Source organism: Artemia franciscana, chromosome 15 (assembly GCF_032884065.1).
Source record: "Artemia franciscana chromosome 15, ASM3288406v1, whole genome shotgun sequence".
NCBI classification, from domain to species: Eukaryota; Metazoa; Arthropoda; class Branchiopoda; order Anostraca; family Artemiidae; genus Artemia; species Artemia franciscana.
Genome location: NC_088877.1, coordinates 34637995 through 34658415, shown reverse-complemented (window position 1 = coordinate 34658415; position 20421 = coordinate 34637995). Strand labels below are relative to the sequence as shown.

Genomic DNA, 20421 nt, shown 5'->3' with positions numbered 1-20421 from the left:
ATGATTGCCCTTGAGCTTTGTTGGTGGTGATTGCTAATCGAACATTCCATGTGTCCCCATTGTCATTTACATATCCCTCTGTGCCCCCCGGCGTCCCCGTTGTAGTTTTGTCCCTGTGTCCCGGTCGTCATTTATATTCCCTGTGTCCTGGTCGTCATTTGTGTCCCGGTGTCCCGGTCTGTATATACATTCGTTTTTGAATTGGTATATGATGAAATAAATTTTTGTGTTTTCCCCCTTTTTTTCTTTTTAGTTTTTTTTTGGTTTGTACCTTTTTTTTAGTTTTTTTTTTAGTTTTTTTCTTTTTCTTTTTAGTTTTTTTTTGTAGTTTTTACCTTTTTATTTTTTTATTTTTGTTTTAATTTTTTTTAGTTTTGTTTTTCTCCTTTATTTTTCAGTTTTTTCCTTTTTTATTTTTTTTTTTATTTTTTATTTTTTATAGTTTTTTAGCTTTTTTAGATTTTTTATTAGTTTTTAGTTTTTTTAGTTTTTTTTTAGTTTTTAACTTTTTTAAGTTTTGTTTTAGTTTTTTTGGCTTGAATACATTCGTTTTTGAATTGGTATATGATGAAATAATTCAGACGTCAAATGTGGACAGACAGACAGACAGATATAACACACAGACAACTTATTTATATATATATATATATATATATATATGTATATATATATATATATATATATATATATATATATATATATATATATATATATATACCAATGAGAATAGAAATAATAAATAATTGTCAGAAATGCTCAAGCAGAAACTTAAACAACTATATATCTTAAAAAATATTGAGGGAAATAGTGAATTCAACTTTTAATAAAAAATTTAATTCAATATTTTAATTTGTTTTCAATATTTACGCTAGCACCAGTTTTACTCTTATAAGTCACCAAAACTCTTTGTCACTGCCCACAAAATTCACAATTTTGAAACAAAAAAAGGAAAATGTTAGAAAATCCCTTCTTTGGAGTATGGATATGCCAAGGATGGACCCATTGGCAAAAAAATGTTTTTTTTATGTCCTTGGCACTTTAATAGTTATTTGCTGAACATAATTGAGATTTATCTTATCTGGAGTTTGGATTTAAAATTAATTAACAATTTGGTGTCAATGAGTAGTAGAAAAGTACAGGTAAGTATATAACTCTTTCAATTGGAAAATTAGAAACACTATTTTTTTGCGTAAAAACTGTTAGAACTATTAAGCTAAACAGTGGTTTATAAAAAATTTTGATCCTGTTTTACCAGAACAAAGAGTTTTTATAGGAATGTTCTACATATTTTACTTTTTGTACAAAAAAGATGAATTTCATTCCTCTTTGTAAGAACTTTAAAATATAGAATCCTGTAATCAATGTAATCAATGCATTACTTTGAAACTTTTACTCGGGTTTCACAAAATATTTTTCCAATTTCAGGAATCAGAATAAACTATAATCCCATTAGCAAAATCCAGCTATTGCTATTTCTAGGTCTCATATTTGATTCTTCCAACAGTTTTCCCACGGAAGGTCAGAATTAGAAAAAAAAGAATAAAAGAATTAAAAAAAAAGAAGAGGCACAACTGAGGAACTGATCTTAAAATTTATTACATGCGAACAAATACAAAACTTAAAATAGACATAGTAACAATAACGGTTTGATATACATGGAATATAATTGATATAATATTGCAACTCAACCTCAGCAATACAAAAGATATTATGTGACTTTTTACCAAAATACAGTTCTTAGTTTATGTTCTCACACTTAACATGCTTTTTAGCATGATCCACTCCATTTTCCCAAATACTATTTGGTTTTCAAATATTTAGAATTTTCTGTCTCTTCAAAAATCCACTATACAACCCTTTCTTGCTAATCAATTTTTTGGATAATTAATCTTTTGATATCTGAATTGCTTTGGTACTACTTTAATTGACTAAAACAACCTCCCATCGGGGATTATTTTCTTTAATTATGGACAAAATATCTAAAACATATTTATCAGTTTTTCTGTAAAAATCAATGTTAATCGTTTAATAAAATGCCTTTGATTTTACCACAGCCGTGCAAATCCATGCCCTGTGGCGGACCCAGCTCTCAACTGCTTGGTCGAAGAGCCCTCATTAGAACTGTCAAAACTCCAGCAAGTGATGTAGCCTTATTCATAAGTTTGCCTACAACAGGATCACCCAGGCTTCTTCCATTCATTTCTTTTGCTACATTTATAGTCATTAGAAATGCCTGGGCCACATCTTTTACTTTATTACACAATTCAGCTCCACTTAATTGTAATGGCCCAGGGGCAGAAGCCAGTTCAACAGCTGACATTCTCATTTTGTCCATGATATTTAAACACTGATTCAGACAAAGAGCCATTGCCCCGGCACTTTCAGTTGCACTTTTGACAAATAATTTAGATGCAGTAACAAATTGACAGGAATCATTCAACAGTTTTTCACGACTAGTATGGAAATTCTTTTCACTTTCAGCAGACGGCTGAAGTAAAATTAGCCTACGCTTAGAGCCTAGTTCTAACACTGCTCTATTAATTCTATCTTCTGCTTGAGAAAATAGAGCCTCAAAATCAATATCACTAACATCAAGAGAATCCTGGTCATAACTACCGGAATCTACCGAAATGGTGTCATCAGCTATTGGTGGTGGTTTACTGCCGACTGACTCGTTACTAGCCCTTCCTGGTTTTAAGGCTCTCAGCGTCTTATAGTCATCAATTGGAGTTATTGAGGGCTCAGGCTGGGCTAAAGGAGCAGAGGTCATGTGAAGTGAGCCAGGTTTCTTAAGAGTGCTTACCCGCTGACTAGTCGAAAAGGAAAAGGAAGGAGATCTTTTTTCTGGTCTAAGACTATTGGAATGAAAAATAGGTATGCGTTGAGGACTGTTAGGTGCACTAAAGACGGTTATCGGCTTCTTTATTCGCATAGGAATTATCGGCTTCGGACTGCCCGGCTCTTCTAAGTCACTGTCAATAGACCCCTCTTGCCTAGACTCCTGAAAAAAGCATGTTTTTTAAGCTTTAAGACTATAAGAAAAAAAGGAGTAATTGAAATATCGAAGTAATACGAAACAACTAAAAAAAGAGTAATTTTAAATAGCTTCAATTTTAATTTTAACACCGGTAATTTTTTTTTCCTAAAAAAAAGTTTCAGCATCATTAACAGAAAGAGAAAACAAAGCAATGACAGAGCGCATCCCTGTTTAAGTCCTACCTTTCTTAAAATTGGCCTAGAGTAAGAAATGCCTACCATCACTACTACTTAAAACCACCTAAGGCATTTTCGCTAGTTTACTATCCAGACTGCAAATCCTAATTTCGCTACAGCCCCCTTCAACGCTATGTAGCCCATTTTCCCTATGCCTCGTCAATTTACCAACTAAAGCCTACAAGAACAAAATTGGTTTATCCTACTGCAACTTTACCTAAGCCAAACCTGGCGTTCAATCAGCCTGTCTTTTAGATGCAACTATTTAGCCGCCCTAAGGTGTCTTCTTTCGCTCAATTAGACTTTTTTTCCCGTCGAATTTCCCTAAAAATCTACATTTTTTGTTCATGACCGACTGTGCTATTCGCCTTGAGCAATCTAAATGATAGAAAGACTTCTTTCTTCTTTTCCTTGTACCCCTTATAAAAAACCCTCAAACCAGTACCCATGCTATTTTTTCTCCTACGTGCCACCTAACCTTTTATCTAAAACAAAAAACTCAGAAATAACCAACAAAACTTGGTATGTTCCCTTCCCTTGTCATTTCCTTACTCTTCTGAATAAATGAATACAGGCCTATACTCTACTAGTTCTTTTTCAACTTTTGCTCTCTGTCAAATCTTATGCCATTCTTACATCCAAAATCATTATCCATGTATTTCCTAACCAAAATTTGCATTTCGGTTTTCAGCCCACCTCCCCCCAGCCAATTCCCTTCTAATTGGCACGTGTTCTAACTTAGCCAAAGCCATCATCTGAAAATCCACAAAAAAGGGTAAAAAGTGTCAAGCTAACTGCCTGTTGTCTATAACACTTGCAAATGCTCCTTGAAACTAGTTTAAGATACTACTTGAAGCTAAAAAGTTATTTGATTGATGGAATTAGCAGGGAGAACAGGGAGCTTCCGAATCAGTAAGATTCTATCTCGACATTTGGTTCCTTTGAGATAAGAAACTAGCAACCTGCTACCAGTGGCGGGTCCGGGAGAGGGGCGCAGGGGGCGTGCCCCCCTGACGTAGTGGTGGATTTGTTGTTGGGACCGCTTGCTCTGGTTTGGGAGAAAAGCTTTTTTTGTAATTGGTTCTTAACAATTAAGTTTTAATAAGTTTTTATTTATTAAGACTGTTTCTTTTTGCAAACAAGTTCGAAATAAGGTTTCAGTTACTTTTTGTAGTCGCTGTTAGTTTTTACTAATGATGCATACTGCCAAAAAGTATTTAATTAAATGTAGGTTCATCAAGGGAATCTGTTCGTATTACCACAAAAGCCAACTGGGAGGTGAAATCTGCATTTCGTAATAACAAGGTGTGGAAATTTAAAGTCTTAATTTCTTTTGACTGACAAAATGATATTTCAGGATTGTGCTGTCACATCAGGGCTGCAAAACAAAATATTTACTTCTTTTTATCATCAAAAATTTGTTGCACTGAGGCGAATAAATTGATATCATTACTCTTTTTGGCTGTCTATTTTGTTTTTTTTGGGTTTGCTTCAGAGGCGCCATTTGGGCCAAATCTTGGGGTGGGGCATGGAGTATTTGACAGAACTTGAGACTTTTATTATGAATCTAACCTACTTTCAAAGTTTATAATGATTAATAGCCAATAGCGTAATCACCCTAAGGGTCGTCAGGTAATTACACTATTTGGCTAATAGGCGTGCAGTTAGGTCAAATCATTTGAACAGAATGGATTATGTTGGACACAATGGATAATTATGGCCGGAAAAGGGCCCTTTGTGGTGGAGGCTTGGGCCCCCTGGAAAATCTGGGGTGGGCATTTGCTCACCCCTGACCCCCCCCAAATGGCGCCTCTGGTTTGCTTTTTTGACAACATTGTTGTTTTTTAGGAGATTTGTATAATAGAAAGTAAATACAAGCAGTGCAAAAATTATTAATATAAGTTCTGGATTTTGGTGAACAAATGGTGGCCACTTTACTGCTTATTTTCATTTTATTAAAGTTCTGCATTGTATGACATATCACCTCTTTTTTTCATTCTAAGACATAAAAATAAAGGCCAAACTCTTTAGAACTTTAACAAAGGTTTTTAAAATTATACACTTAAAACTAAGTATATGAGTCGAAATATTCCTTCAAAGGTCAGAGTAATCATTTAATAAGAATAGATTTTGGAAAAATTATTTATAAAAGAAGGCAAATAATTATGTGTTTTTTTTTTTTATCTAGCTGGTATAGATGAGTCTCTGACTTCTCGGTTTGAATCGGTGGAATGGCATCGATTTTTCAAACATTTCTGATAAAATGTCGATAAAAGGTGAAAATTTATATAACTTGAGTTAACCATGGAAACGGAATGCGACAACAATAGTACTTCAGGATTTTCACCTTCTCAATACCAACCAGTCACAAAATATAATTATGTTTTTGTATTGGATATATACCTGATAATTTTTATACTTGTTTTGATTAATGCATTTCAATCAAATTCTCATGATTAGTTATCTATAAATCAAAATTTTTACAGGACAATTCTCTTGCTTAATGCTAAATCTGAGTTAAATTTAAAATTTTTATTTTTGTGCTCAACAGACATATCGAGATTTAAACTTTGAATTGAATATCTGAATATCTCAAGATGAAAAATATTAACTAGAAATCTTCCGCTTGAAACCATGAGAATTTAAATCACCAACCAATATCTATCAAATACAAAAACCAACAAATACATAATTTTTTTTTAAAGGAGTAGTTCGACTCATATTCTTAGTTTGAAGTACATACCTATTTTATTAGAGTCCATATTTATCTGACGATAAAATTTTGATTAGTAGATTTTTGAGATTTCGTCGAAGTTGACATTGTTTATTAAAAGACTAAGTTAAAAGAAAAAAGTGATTAGCTAATGCTTTATTGCCTATACTTAAATTTCTTCTATGCCTTTCTGTCTATTCGGTCTGCTTTTCTTTTTACACCCCTAAAAGAACTAGTATTTAACGTTTAATATGTTTTACGAATATACAAGTTGTATCTTCATCCTCATTTCCTACTCTTCATTACTATCATAGTTACTAAGTGATGCCAAATTGTCAGGTGACATTCTAAATGGTTTGACCTATACAAATTTTCACAAAGAGTGCATGACCCCAAAAGATGGTTCAAGACCAATTTTTTACAATAAAAAGCTTAACTTACTTGCTATAGCGGTCAGATGCGCAAAGGTGAAAAATGATGCAGAAAATACTAAATATCATATTTTTTATAGATGGTGAACAGCTTTTTATTTTTTTTTGTATGGCGGGGTGGTTTTTTGACCACCCCTTGCTGCATTATGGCTACCTAATTGTGTCTTCCTTTAGCAAGAATTTATGTTGTTTTTTACTTCATGGATGAACTTTCAAAATTTTATTTTGGAGATTTTTGTGTTTAGAACATTAAGGTACAAGCCAATAATGAAAGAAGGATTAATCCAATATTTATAGATGAAAATTGTTTATCAAAATTCATCCAATGATCTTTAAAAACGTTGAGGTTTTTCAAAAAAGATGGGGTCAAATTTATCTTCAAAATGATGGAGTTTTTGAAAATAATGTGGTAAAAATGATCTTCAAAATAATAGGGTCAAAATGATTTTCAGAATGAGGGAGTTCGCCAAAATGATGGGGTCACAATGATTTTTAAAATTATGGGGTTTGTCAAAATGATAAAGTTAAATAATCTCAAGAATGATGGGTTTTACCAAAACGATGGGGTCTAAATGATTTAAAAATGATGCAGTTTGTCAAAATGATAAAGTTATAAAATGATGGGGTTTGCCAAAATCATGGGGTCAAAATGATGGAGTTTAAAAAATGATCGGGTAGAAATGATCTTCAAAATCGGGTCGGAAGATACTATGGAAAATAAATTTAAAAAATGGGACTTTTTATTGGTAGGGAGTAAAGAGCTAATGTGTCATCAACAGTATGTGTCAAGCAGAAGCCTCTGCAACTGTTTTTAACTCAGGCAGCTTGCTACTGCGGTGAGTTGTCAGTAGCAGTAGCAGCAGTAATAGAATAAACTGTAATTACTTAAAAAAAAATCAAATACAAAAAAAGAAAGTCCAAAAATGCCCTAGATACTAGACTAAAACAAAATAATGGGCCCCATTCACCTCTGTTAAAAAAAACCAGGAACTCCTGAGACTAAAACAAAAGCTTGGGCTATTGCAGAAAATAGTAAAAAAATGGTCATTGGTTCTATTAAAATGGCCATAAGCTGTCTTAAAGCACTCCAATTGCATTTTACAAAATTGATAGAAAGGGGTAAAATTTAAACCTCACACTGACAAGAAATATCATATTACAGCTTGTATCAAACAGTTCGTGGTAACGAACTGTAGTAAGGAGCGACCCGGCTCAATAGTAACCAAAACTCTAAAAAATGGAATTTTGATACCAATAGCTACATCAAAAGAATCGCATTTTAATGCTGGTTTTAAATATATAAGTTTCATCAAGTTTAGTCTTACCCATCAAAAGTTACGAGCCTGAGAAAATTTGCGTTATTTTAGAAAATAGGGGGAAACGCCCCCTAAAAGTCATAGAATCTTAACGAAAATCACACCATCAGATTCAGCGTATCAGAGAACCCTACTGTAGAAGTTTCGAGCTCCTATCTACAAAAATGTGGAATTTTGCATTTTTTGCCAGAAGGCAGATCACGGATGCGTGTTTATTTGTTTTTTTGTTTTTTTTTTTTTTTTTTTCCCAGGGGTGATCGTATCGACCCAGTTGTCCTAGAATGTTGCAAGAGGGCTCATTCTAACGGAAATGAAAAGTTCTAGTGCCCTTTTTAAGTGACCAAAAAAATTGGAGGGCACCTAGGCCCCCTCCCACGCTAATTATTTTCCCAAAGTCAACGGATCAAAATTCTGAGATAGCCATTTTATTCAGCGTAGTCGAAAAACCTTATAACTATGTCTTTGGGGACGACTTACTCCCCCACAGTCCCCGTGGGAGGGGCAACAAGTTACAAACTTTGACCTGTGCTTACATATAGTAATGGTTATTGGGAAGTATACAGGCGTTTTCAGGAGGATTTTTTTGGTTTGGGGGAGGGGTTGAGAAGAGGGGGATATGCTGGGGGAACTTTCCTTCGAGAATTTGTAATGGGAGAAGAAAATTTCCATGAAGGGAGAGCAGGATTTACTAGCATTATTTAAAAAAAAAAATTAAAAAATAAAAGTGAAAAAGCTTTTTCAGCTGGAAGTAAGGAACAGCAATAAAACTTAAAACAAACAGAAATTATTACCCATATGAGGGGCTCACCTCCTTCTAATACCTCGCTCTTTACGCTAAAGTATTTTCGGTAATTTCAACTACTTATTCTACGGCTTTTGTGATTCAGGGGGTCATTCTTAATGAATTGGGACTAAATTTAAGCTTTAGTGTAAAGAGCGAGGTACTGACGATGTGGCGAATCCCCTCATATATGTAATAAAAACATGAGAATACAAAAGTTCTTTACGTAAGCTAATTTATAAGTTACGTAAATCTTTTACCAATAAAAAGATTCGTAAAAAATTAAAAGTTCTAGTTGCCTTTTTAATTAACCAAAAAATCGGGGGGCAACTAGGCTTCGTCCCCCGCTCTTTTTTTCTCAAAATCATTCGATCAAAATTATGAGAAAGCCATTGAGCCAAAAAAAAAATATGCAAATTTCGTTTTGATTATTCCTCTGCGGAGAGCCAAAATCAAAACATGGATTGATTCAAAAACGTTCAGAAATTAAATAAAAAAAACAAGTTTTTTCAACTGAAAGTAAGGAGTGACATCAAAACTTAAAACGCACAGAAATTACTTCGTATATGAAAGAGGCTGCTTCCTCATCAACGCCCCGCTCTTTACGCTAAAGTTTTTTACTGTTTTAGAAAGAAGAATTGAGAGAAAGAGTCAAACTTTAGCGTAAAGAGCGGGGCGTTGATGAGGAAGCAGCCTCTTTCATATACGAAGTAATTTCTGTGCGTTTTAAGTTTTGATGTCACTCCTTACTTTCAGTTGAAAAAACTTGTTTTTTTTATTTAATAATATCAAAGCCTCCTTTTTTAATCCAAAATATCAGCATTTTCAATAGCTGTTTCCAAAATTTGCTTTGTAGCTGTCCTAAAAATAAGCAGACTCATTAATATATAATGAATTTTTTGACTTTACAGCATATTGCTTACTAGGTCTGTACATTGCCTCTCTGTACATTACAGAGAGGAAGAGATACAATAAAATAAATAACAAAATAAGAGGGGGAGGAAAGGCATTCAGTATTGTATTGAACAAAGTCCATTTGTTATGCATGCAAACTGTAGCGATTTTAAATGAGCTAGATGTCCCATGGTGCTTAGCCTTCTATGCTATCCGCAAAACACCTTCATAATTGTAATTGCAATCTAATTCTACACTTATTTACCGATCTTCAGAAATAACTACTGAAAGTAATAATTATACATTACGCGGCTTATTTATATTGAAATTTCAGTCCTCAATATTCAGATACTAAGTACATTAACATTTCTTTTTTCAAATACTCTGGAAAATTATCTCCCCAACTACGTAAGTAGGGGATGGCCTTCCGGTGCTTGGTCTCCTCACTGCTGAGATGTCTACCTTGTTTATGATCCGTCCTGTAATCTCCAAGAATTGATGAATTTTAATTTTTTTTTTGTATTTTCTTAAGCTTGACACCCTCCCCCAAAGAAGTTCCAGTATGCTAATTTGTTCTTGCAAAAAACTTTAAAGAATATTAAATTTCAGTTCTCAATATTCAGAAGCTGAGCATTTTAACATCTCTTTATCTAAAGAACTCTGGGAAATTATCTCCCCAACTACGTAAGTAGGGGACGGCCTTCCCGTGCTTGCTCTCCTCGCTACTGAGACGTCTAGTTTGCTTATGATTCGTCTTGTGATCTCCAAGAATTGAAGAGTTTGAATTTTTCTTCATTTTTTAAACTTGATATCCCCCCCTCCAAAGAAGTTCTAGTATGCTAATTTACACTTGCAAGAAACTTTAAAGACTATTAAATTTCAGTTCTCAATATTCAGATGCAAAGCATTTTAACATCTCTTTATCTAAACACTCAGGGGAAGCATCTCTTAAACTACGTAAGTAGGACTAATCGACTAAGAATCCCAAAGATAAACTCCGACAATGTGGTAAGTCCCTTTGAAGCTGAATTTTTGTTCTGAGCTGTCAGCTGAAAGTTGTCATTATCCTCATTGCAAATGCATCTTACCATTGTTTCACATTGAAATTTAATACCGAAAGTAAGGGGTTCAATCTCATCTGCTTAGTTTTGGGACCCTATGATTCACAAGCTACAATTCTAGGCTTGGCTCATTTGCCTTCAAACTATAGTCATTTCTCTTATGAAAACATTATCTTTATTTAAAGGTGTTGCAGCATTTGACGTTAAAGATGCAAAACACGACACCCATATTGGCTTAAGATATTTGATTTCATAAAATTGTATTTTTGTTATTAAAAACGATTGTGAAGATACATATATAAATACACACATATATGTGCACATAAACAATCTCCTTCTAGTAATTCTAGTAAAATACAAACCTTGAACATATTGCTTGGAAGTGGTGGCCTTGGCATTTCCTTCTTTGGTGAGGTTCTTGGAGGAAGTGGAGGACTTTCTTCTTTTTCCTCTCTACATGTCTCGTGATTGCCGATAAAGACTTCTTTAACAGTTGCTACGCTTGCGTTTGATCCAAGGGAATCTCCACTAGACGACGTTACACTTGATTTGGAAGGTGAAGGAGATAAGGACCTTGGGAAAGGCTCTCCAGGAACAGCGACCCTTATTGCAGGTTCTGAGGATTGACTTCTATGTGTTAAGGTGCTTGTGGGTATTTGAGAATTTCTCAGAGGAGCAATGGTGTCGATGAGATCGCCTTGTGAGCTGGAACGAGTAAGTGAGTTGGATCGAATGTTGGGTGCTGAGTATCTTCCTACCCTGTTCGAAGCACCTTTGGCTAGGCCAATAGGAGCACGAGGAGGCGGTGGTGGTGGTATATCATTTACGTCAATAGGAAGACTAGAATGTCTCGAACTTTTGGTGGGAGAGGTAGATGTTTTTGATGGTAAGTTTGGAGGTTCACGGTTCTGAGGTGATGGTCTTAAAGACGCATAGCCAGAAGAAGCCGAACTATTAGAGTTAAGACTCTGTGTCGAGTCTTGCTTCTGCATTGTCGACTGGTTGAGATTTTTTGGAAAATTACACTGTTTTTGAGAGTTCCTCGATTCGGAGTTCCATTCCACTCTTTCAGAACCAATACGAAGTTCAGCAACACCACAATCTTGCTCTTCTTCTGTTATATATCCGTCACCTCTGATCACCTAAAATTTAAAAGGCGAGGTCACAAATAAATAAGTGAATTGCGAGATCATCCACAAGTATGCATACACATACCTTATATATTTCTATTGATTTTTATTCTGCTTAATTTGTCGCTCTTACGACTATTAGTTAAAATTTCTTTAAAAAAAAAGCTTCGGAAAGAGAACAGAGTAAATTATTGAAAAGTTTAAATTTTAAAAGTAACCAGAGATATTTTTCAATGAAAATACCACCATGAAAGATATTTTTAGAACTAAAGGGGGGACGAACAAATATTTAGGTGACACATGCTCCACTATCCCGATTGATTCTACTATAGGCAAATGTGTCTTATTATTCAGACACATTTACTATTTTTGGGGGAAGTTTAATTTTGTTGAGGGTTTGAGCAAAAAATAACATCCAAATATTAATACATCCGTTTATGTTTTATCCATACAGTAGGATGATCAAATAAATCTACATCAACTATTCCAATGTGGATCCAGAGTGTTGGTAGCCTGTTTCATATTTTGACTGTAGACTTGTCAGCTTGAGTTTTACTGTTTTTGTGAGTATTTTGTCAAACCTTTAAGTAAAACAGAATTATCAGCGCATATTTCTTAATCCTTACGCGCTAAATACATACAAGTTTTATAGCATACGTGCTCATGCTTCATGATTTTATGTTTATTTCATTAATTTGATTAGTATTTTCCACAAGCCGGTTAAATATATATATATATATATATATATATATATATATATATATATATATATATATATATATATATATATATACATATATATATATATACATATATATATATATATATATATATACATATATATATATACATATATATATATATATATATATATATATATATATATATATATATATATATATATATATATATATATATATATATATACTAGCTGTTGGGGAGGCGCTTCGCGCCACCCCAACACTTAGTTGGTGGGGCGCTTCGCGCCCCCCAAGCCCCCCCGCGCGCGTAAGTCGTTACGCGCCATTGTAGTTGTGTCCCTGTGTCCCACCTGTGAATATAGATAGATTTATATATGTGTTTCAAACTACGTAAAAATTGCGAATATACAACATTCTTGGCTTTCCCACTACTGGGAGCTTTTCGTTTCCAATTGCCAGCAATTGATCTGAAAATGTTTGACCAGAGTCATCGTTACACAGACAGACAATATATAGAAAATATATATATAAAATATAAATATATATATATTTTCTTTTTAGTTTTTTTGTAGTTTTTACCTTTTTTAGTTTTTTTCTTCTTTTGTATTAATGCTAAAGCCAAGGTTCAAACCTGGAGCCTCTCGGACCTAGAACCTGAAACATAACGCTTTACCAACTCAGCTACTTCGGCTTGAATACATTCGTTTTGAGCAGCTTCCTCAGGTGTTGCCATTGTAGGTTCTTCAGTCATTTTACAATTAGAAATTTCTCTTTCAACGGTCTTCTTATAATTAAAAATTTGTGTTTGAACGATATTCTTAAATACCTGTGTCCTGGTCGTCATTTATATTCCCTGTGTCCCGGTCGTCATTTGTGTCCCGGTATCCCAGTCTATAATTTCTCTTTGAGTGTCACGGTCTGTAATTTCTCTTTGAGTGTTTTTTCTTTTTAGTATTTTTTAGTTTTTTACATTTTTTCTTTTTTCAGTTTTCTTATTCTTTTTTCTTTTTCAGCGTGTCCTGGTCGTCATTTATATTCCCTGTGTCCCTGTCGTCATGTTTTTTACATTTTTTGTTTTTTCAGTTTTCTTTTTCTTTTTTATTTTTCAGCTTCACTATGAAATACATATCGCCGAACCTTTGTTTTTTTTAACTAATATCTGGTAGGCATTGATGACCTTATCCAAGTCAAAATCCCAAACCCAATCATCATCGCTATCATTTTCAGTTTTGATATGTTTTGACTCTCGCTGTCCAGGTGGATCTTCACCTAACTGCGCGGTTTTTCCTTTTTTTCTTTTTAGTTTTTTATTGGTTTTTACCTTTTTTTTTAGCTTTTTTAATTTTTTTTCGTTTTTTCTTCTTACTTTTTTTTAGTTTTTATCTTTTTTATTTTTTTTTATTTTTATTCTTAATTTTATTAGTTTTCTTTTTCTCTTCTATTTTTCAGTTTTTTCCTTTTTTTTAAGTTTTTTTTTTTAGTTTTTAGTTTTTTTAGTTTTTTAGTTTTTTTAGTTTTTTTAGTTTTTTAGCTTTTTTATTTTTTTTTGTAGTTTTTAGTTTTTTGGTAGTTTTTGCCTTTTTTTAGTTTTTTCAGTTTTTTTTTTTAGTTTTTAGTTTATTACCTTTTTTAGCCTAACCAGGATTTGAACCTGGGACCTTCATTCTCCGTTCTGACACCCTCTCTCACCGAGTGACTACTCCAGCATGTCATATGCAAACGCTCTTTTTACAAACAAACAAACATGCATACACACAACTCGTTTTTATATAGATAGATAGATAGATAGATACAATACAAATTAAATACGTAAAACTTGTGAATATACAACAGTCTTCGCTGTCCCATTGTCTGTGCGTATAAATAGATTGTCAGGTTTACCGACCCTCAAAGATGCAACATACAATTGTACATTGGTAAAGCAATCTGTATTAAGATCTATACCGCATTTTTCTAGTGATTGCCCTTGAGCTTTGTTGATGGTAGTTGCAGATGCTAATCGAATTGGGAATTGCAATCTTTTAAATTGAAAAAGCAGATCCGTTGGAATCATGGGAATGCGAGGAATAAGAACAGCCTCACCCTCATAAGGCCCGCGCCACCCCAACACCTAGTTGGTGGGGCGCTTCGCGCCCCCCCCCCCCCCCCCAAGACCCCCCGCGCGCGTAAGTCGTTACGCACCATATTAGTTACGCGCCATATTAGTTACGCGCCATTGTAGTTGTGTCCCTGTGTCCCACCTGTGAATATAGATAGATTTATATATGTGTTTCAAACTACGTAAAAATTGCGAATATACAACATTCTTGGCTTTCCCATTGTCTGTCCATATACAAAGCCGTATGTACTAATAATGACGTCATATGCAAACGCTCTTTTTACAAACAAACAAACATGCATACACACAACTCGTTTTTATATAGATAGATAGATAGATAGATACAATACAAATTAACTACGTAAAACTTGTGAATATACAACAGTCTTCGCTGTCCCATTGTCTGTGCGTATAAATAGATTGTCAGGTTTACCAACCCTCAAAGATGCAACCTACAATTTTACATTGGTAAAGCAATCTGTATTAAGATCTATACCGCATTTTTCTAGTGATTGCCCTTGAGCTTTGTTGATGGTGGTTGCAAATGCTAATCGAATTGGGAATTGCAATCTTTTAAATTGAAAAAGCAGATCCGTTGGAATCATGGGAATGCGAGGAATAAGAACAGCCTCACCCTCATATGGCCCTGTCAAGATCGTGGCATCTATTAGGTTTTCCGTTGTTTTTTTTTTACGGCAAGTCGCGTGCCATTGCAAAGCTTTGGTGGGTTGATATTTCTTAAAAGTATTATTGGTACGCCTATTTTTAGTTGTAGCAGGTGTGGTGGACACCCTGAAGGATCTATGGAATTTAAAAATTCAGATGGATAATTAACCGCTTCATTTGGTTCCGAAATACAAAGTAACTGCGTAAAACTTGCGAATATACAACATTCTTCGCTGTCCAATTCTCGCTGCATATAAATAGATTGTCAGGTTTACCGACCCTTGAACATGCAACGTACAATTGTCCATGGGAAAAACAATCAGTATTAAGATCAATACCACATTTTTCTAATGATTGACCTTGAGCTTTGTTAATGGTGATTGCAAATGCTAATCGAATTGGGAATTGCAATCTTTTAAATTGAAAAGGCAGATCTGTTGGAATCATGGGAATGCGAGGAATAAGAACAGCCTCACCCTCAAAAGGCCCTGTCAGGATTGTGGCCTCTATTAGGTTTTCCATTGTTTTTTTTTACGGCAAGTCGAGTGCCATTGCAAAGCTTTGGTGGGTTTATATTTCTTAAAAGTATTATTGGTACGCCTATTTTTAGTTGTAGCACGTGTGGTGGAAACCCTGAAAGATCTATGGAATTTAAAAATTCAGATGGATAATTAACCGCTTCATTTGGTTCCAAAACTGTGTCGACTGACTTGTAAAGGACTGCCTGGTCTTGAATCTTGGTCAAAACAATATTGTTGATTTCGTGGACGTCTATATTTTTGGGTGCGAGAATCGCTCTTTCACTTAGCCATTTATTATTTTTATAATTTTTAGAATATTCGGAAATACTTTTTCAATCAATTCATTTTTGGACGTCACTAAATTACAGAAATCAGCAGGTAGTTGTATACGTCCTGAAATTGAGTCTACTGGGAGCTTTCCGTTTCCCATTGCCAGCAATTGATCTGAAAATGTTTGACCAGAGTCATCGTTTTGCAATCGGACACGCATATTTGTAGTTAATTTTAATGTTTTTACGTGTGCCCATAAATTAGAATTTTTCAGGCAAGCATTCATTTCGTCTGCAGGAGTTGATCTAGGTATTATAGGTAATGTTTGCCTGAAATCTCCCGCAAGCAATATTAAGGTGCTGCCAAAGGGTTTCGACTTCCCTCGCAAATCTTTCAATTTTCGTTCAGTGCACCGCAAGGTCCATGTATCATATTTTTTACAATAATATCATGTAACCCCTTATCGACATTTTTATCAGGTATTTCAGCGGAAATCACATCATCAATTTCGTTTGAAGTAATTTTTTTATGTAGCCAGATTAGTATATGTGCGTGTGGCAAACATCGTTTTTGCCATTCCACTGAGTACATCCAGCATCGCACTGACCCAAACACTTCATGTTTTACAAGGTAGTTTATCAGTGATTTCAACTTTTGCCGGAAGACACGTGCCGTAATGTCATGCCTATGAACCGCCGATTGTCCTTGAAGTAAAAGCTGCAATATCTCATCCCAAGATTGATTACATGTAAATGTAATAAATAAATCTGGACGACCATAGAGACGAACATACGCAATAGCATCTTGAGCATATTCATGCATATGACGGGGACTGCCAGCATATGACGAAGGTAAAATTGTTAATCTTCCAACGTTTTTGGTATTACCGTCATTTATAACTGCATCTCGCAAATGAATGTATTGTTCAGAGCGGAGCTTGGTCTGATTCAGGCGGATATATAGCAAACGTTCTGATTCAATTTTAGCATACATATCCACGACAAATTGGTGAAACAATTCACGGCATTTTAAAATATAATTTTCTTCATCCTGCCGAATCATTAGTCTATAGGAATAATAATGCATTGCACTGCATTTCTTATTCATTTCTTTGTTAGTGGCTGGATCCATCAATTTAATATTAAAGTGAGAGCCGTCGGCTCCATCCCAAAAAATGATAGGATATTGTAGGGCATTGTAGCATCGATGAGTTTCAGCAATTCTTAACAACTGAGCGTTTCGCTTATGTAGAATAATATCTCGAGGTAAAAACTGATCACCGACCATAACGATTGCCACTTCGTCGATAGTCGGAGCATTGTATCTACGCACATGTTGGTCAGGAGGCGTTTTGTCAGCGGAAATAACAATTTTATGAGTATCAGTAGGCATCAAATCGATGGCTGTTTTGAACAGACGCACTAAATTATTATTTTCGTGGAAAAGATGTTGCAATTGGGAAACGATTGTCCTTTCAACGTTGGGAGAAATTTCGCAACGTGCATTCAATTCAGAATTTCTATCACCGATGAAGTACAATTGTAAAAATTTAGGATTCTCGCCTGAGAATGAGTTATTTCTATATATATAAAAAGAAGTTGTTTGACTGACGTCATGTTTGTCGACCGACGTCATGTTTGTTTGTCGACTGACATCAGGTTTGTCGACTGTATATGACGTCATTAAGAAGAAACAGCCGAGGAGGCGTGCTGAGGAATCACAACAACAGCGTGAAAACAGGCTTGCGGCTAATGGAGGAAGTATGAAAAGAAAGCGTGCCGAGGAATCACATTAACAGCGTGAAAACAGGCTTGCTTTTCAAAGAGACATCACCAAAAGAAAGCGTGCCATGGAAATGATTGGGTTTGGGATTTTGACTTGGATATGGTCATCAATGCCTATCAGATTTTAGATAAATCCAGCCAATAACAAAGAAACGGATAAGAAATGCAGCGAAATGAAATATTATGCCTATAGATTAATGATTCGTTATTTATTACATTTATATATAATCCATCTTGGGATTAGATACAACAGCTTTTACATCCTGGACAACCGCCGGTTCATAGACATGACATTACGACCCGTGTCTTCCAGCAAAAGTTGCTCTCCTTCATCTTCTACAGAGTTATGTGAGAAACACAGATCGCAAATGGCCGAAAATATACTCTACCGAATACGGCTAGAAAGGTCAGATGTGACCTTGGACTTTACAACAGAAATTAATAACTGCACTTTAGTTTTGATTGAAGATTTGTGCTTATCTATTGCAAACAAACTTCTCAAGCATTTGGGAATGCCTTCACCTAATCGTACTGCTTCTATTTCTACATGTGTAGAATGGGACCGTGAACAAAGTTACAACACAATTGATCTATTGCCGTATGTTACAGACCGGGGCACCGGAAACCGGGACACAAGGAATATAAATGACGACCGGGACACTCAAAGAGAAATTACAGACCGAGACACCGGGACACAAATGACGACCGAGACACAGGGAATATAAATGACGAACGGGACACAACTACAACGGGGACGCCAGAAAGGCACAGGGGGGATATATAAATGACGATGGGTACACAGGGAATATTCGATTAGCAATTACCATCAACAAAGCCCAAGGGCAATCATTAGAAAAATGCCGCATAGATCTGAATACGGATTGATTTCCCATGGACAATTATATTGTTGCATGTTCAAGAGTCGGTAAACCTGACAATCTATTTATATGCACAGATCATGGGACAGCGAATAATACTGTATATTCGCAAGTTTTACGTAGTTAAAAACATATATATATATATATATATATATATATATATATATATATATATATATATATATATATATATATATATATATATATATATATATAGATGATTTAAGACTGGGAGTCGTAAATATTTTAAAAGATTTTGGCAATTTTCAAGAAAACCTTAAAAAAAAAGATACAAAAATTTTAAAAGAATTAAAAAAAGATGATTCTCTAATAATAACGAAAGCAGATAAAAGCAATACGGTAGTAATCCTAGAAAAAGATGATTATAATAGTAAAATAGAAACAATTCTAAAGGATATTTCAACATACAAAGAACTTAACACAGACCCAACCGAATCTTATGTTGCGAAATTAAGAAAGGACTTAGAAGACCTTAAAAATAATCAAAATATCACACCACAGATGTACTATAAGTTCTTTCCAAGGGGATCGGTTTGCCCCAGAATATATGGTTTGCCAAAAATATATAAAACAGACATTCCTCTAAGACCTATAGTGTCAACAAGGAACTCACCAACAGAAAAATTTGAAAAATGGGTAGCAAAGACGCTTAAACCTTTATTATATCTCCAAAAGTCTTATATAAAAAACTCAGTATTTAAAAAAAATAAACTTAAAAATATTGAAATATCAAGTGATTCTAGACTTTTTAGTTTTGATATAAAGTCAATGTTTACGTATATACCTTTCGATAAATCTGTTTTTGTTTTATCAAAAAAACTTGATGTGCATAAAGTGAAATGGAAGAATTGTCTGTAGGTATCGAGATTGAAACTATATTAAATCTAATTAAAATAACTAGCAGGTATACTAATTATTTCGAATTTAGGGATAATTTTTACCATCAAGTTAGAGGATTAGCAATGGGAGGACACTTAAGCCCACTGTTAGCTAATATTTATGTGGAGTATGTAGAAAATTTAGCTATTGATACATATTTTTTTAAACCTAAATTTTGGGGCATATATATGGATGATGTATTAGTTATTTGGAATTATGAGGAATCACAAATTGAAGGTTTTCTGGAACATTTAAATAATTTGGGAGGGGAATTAGTTTTTACAATTGAAAATGACAGAGAAAAAATTACCGTTTCTGGATATTTGGATCCATAGAAAGAATAATAAACTAGTGTTTTCAATTTACCGTAAACCAACTAATAACAACCGCTATTTGTCTTTCACATCAGATCACCCGATCCAAGTAAAAAGGGGGGTAGTTATTTCTTTAGTGGATAGAGTGTTAAATTTAGCTTCACCAGAATATATTAGTAGTGAATTAATTTTTATTAAGGATATTCTAGTAGGAAATGGATATCCCGAAAATATGATTTCTCAAATAATTGAAAAAAGGAAAGAAAAGTTACTGGAACCTGTAAAATTAGAAGAAAATGGATCAAATCAAAAACCAAATTACACAACTTTGCCTTATATTCCAAGGTTGTCACAGAAATTAAGGAAAGAATTAAAAAACCATAATATAAAAACAGCTTTTAAATCAGGACAAAATAAAAGCTCATGGCTAAATAACGGAAAAGATAAAGTTCCAAGAAATATACAACAGGGGGTATACAAAATTCCATGCTCTTTTGGTAAATTTATGTAGGTAGAACACAGCAGAATTTAAAAAATAGGCTACAGCAACACAAAAATGCGATAGATTGCTCGCTAAGACAGAATAAAAAACCTGATTTTTGAATCCGCTATAGCGGATCACGTGTTTAATTTTCCTCATCATAGTATTTTATTTGATCAGACAAAAACTGTTGATAAGTCTGTAGGATTTTTACAAAGTTTCAGAGAAATTATAGAAATAAAAAAGATTATCTATGGGGGTATTAGTAT

General features: G+C 34.2%; 1 protein-coding gene across 4 annotated transcripts in view; it reads right to left on the bottom strand.

The window, feature by feature from the left end:
• Window positions 1–1572: 1572 nt before the first annotated feature.
• The window catches only part of LOC136036401 (uncharacterized), a 425531-nt gene continuing 406682 nt past the window's right edge, over window positions 1573–20421 (bottom strand). For all 4 annotated transcript variants that reach the window (XM_065718603.1, XM_065718604.1, XM_065718606.1 and 1 more), the window contains 2 exons: window positions 10772–11551; window positions 1573–3001 (listed from right to left, as the gene is read on the bottom strand). In XM_065718603.1, coding sequence (XP_065574675.1) covers window positions 2090–3001; window positions 10772–11551 — 1692 coding nt within the window. In that variant the 3' untranslated portion in view covers window positions 1573–2089. The remainder of the gene's footprint in view (window positions 3002–10771; window positions 11552–20421) is intronic.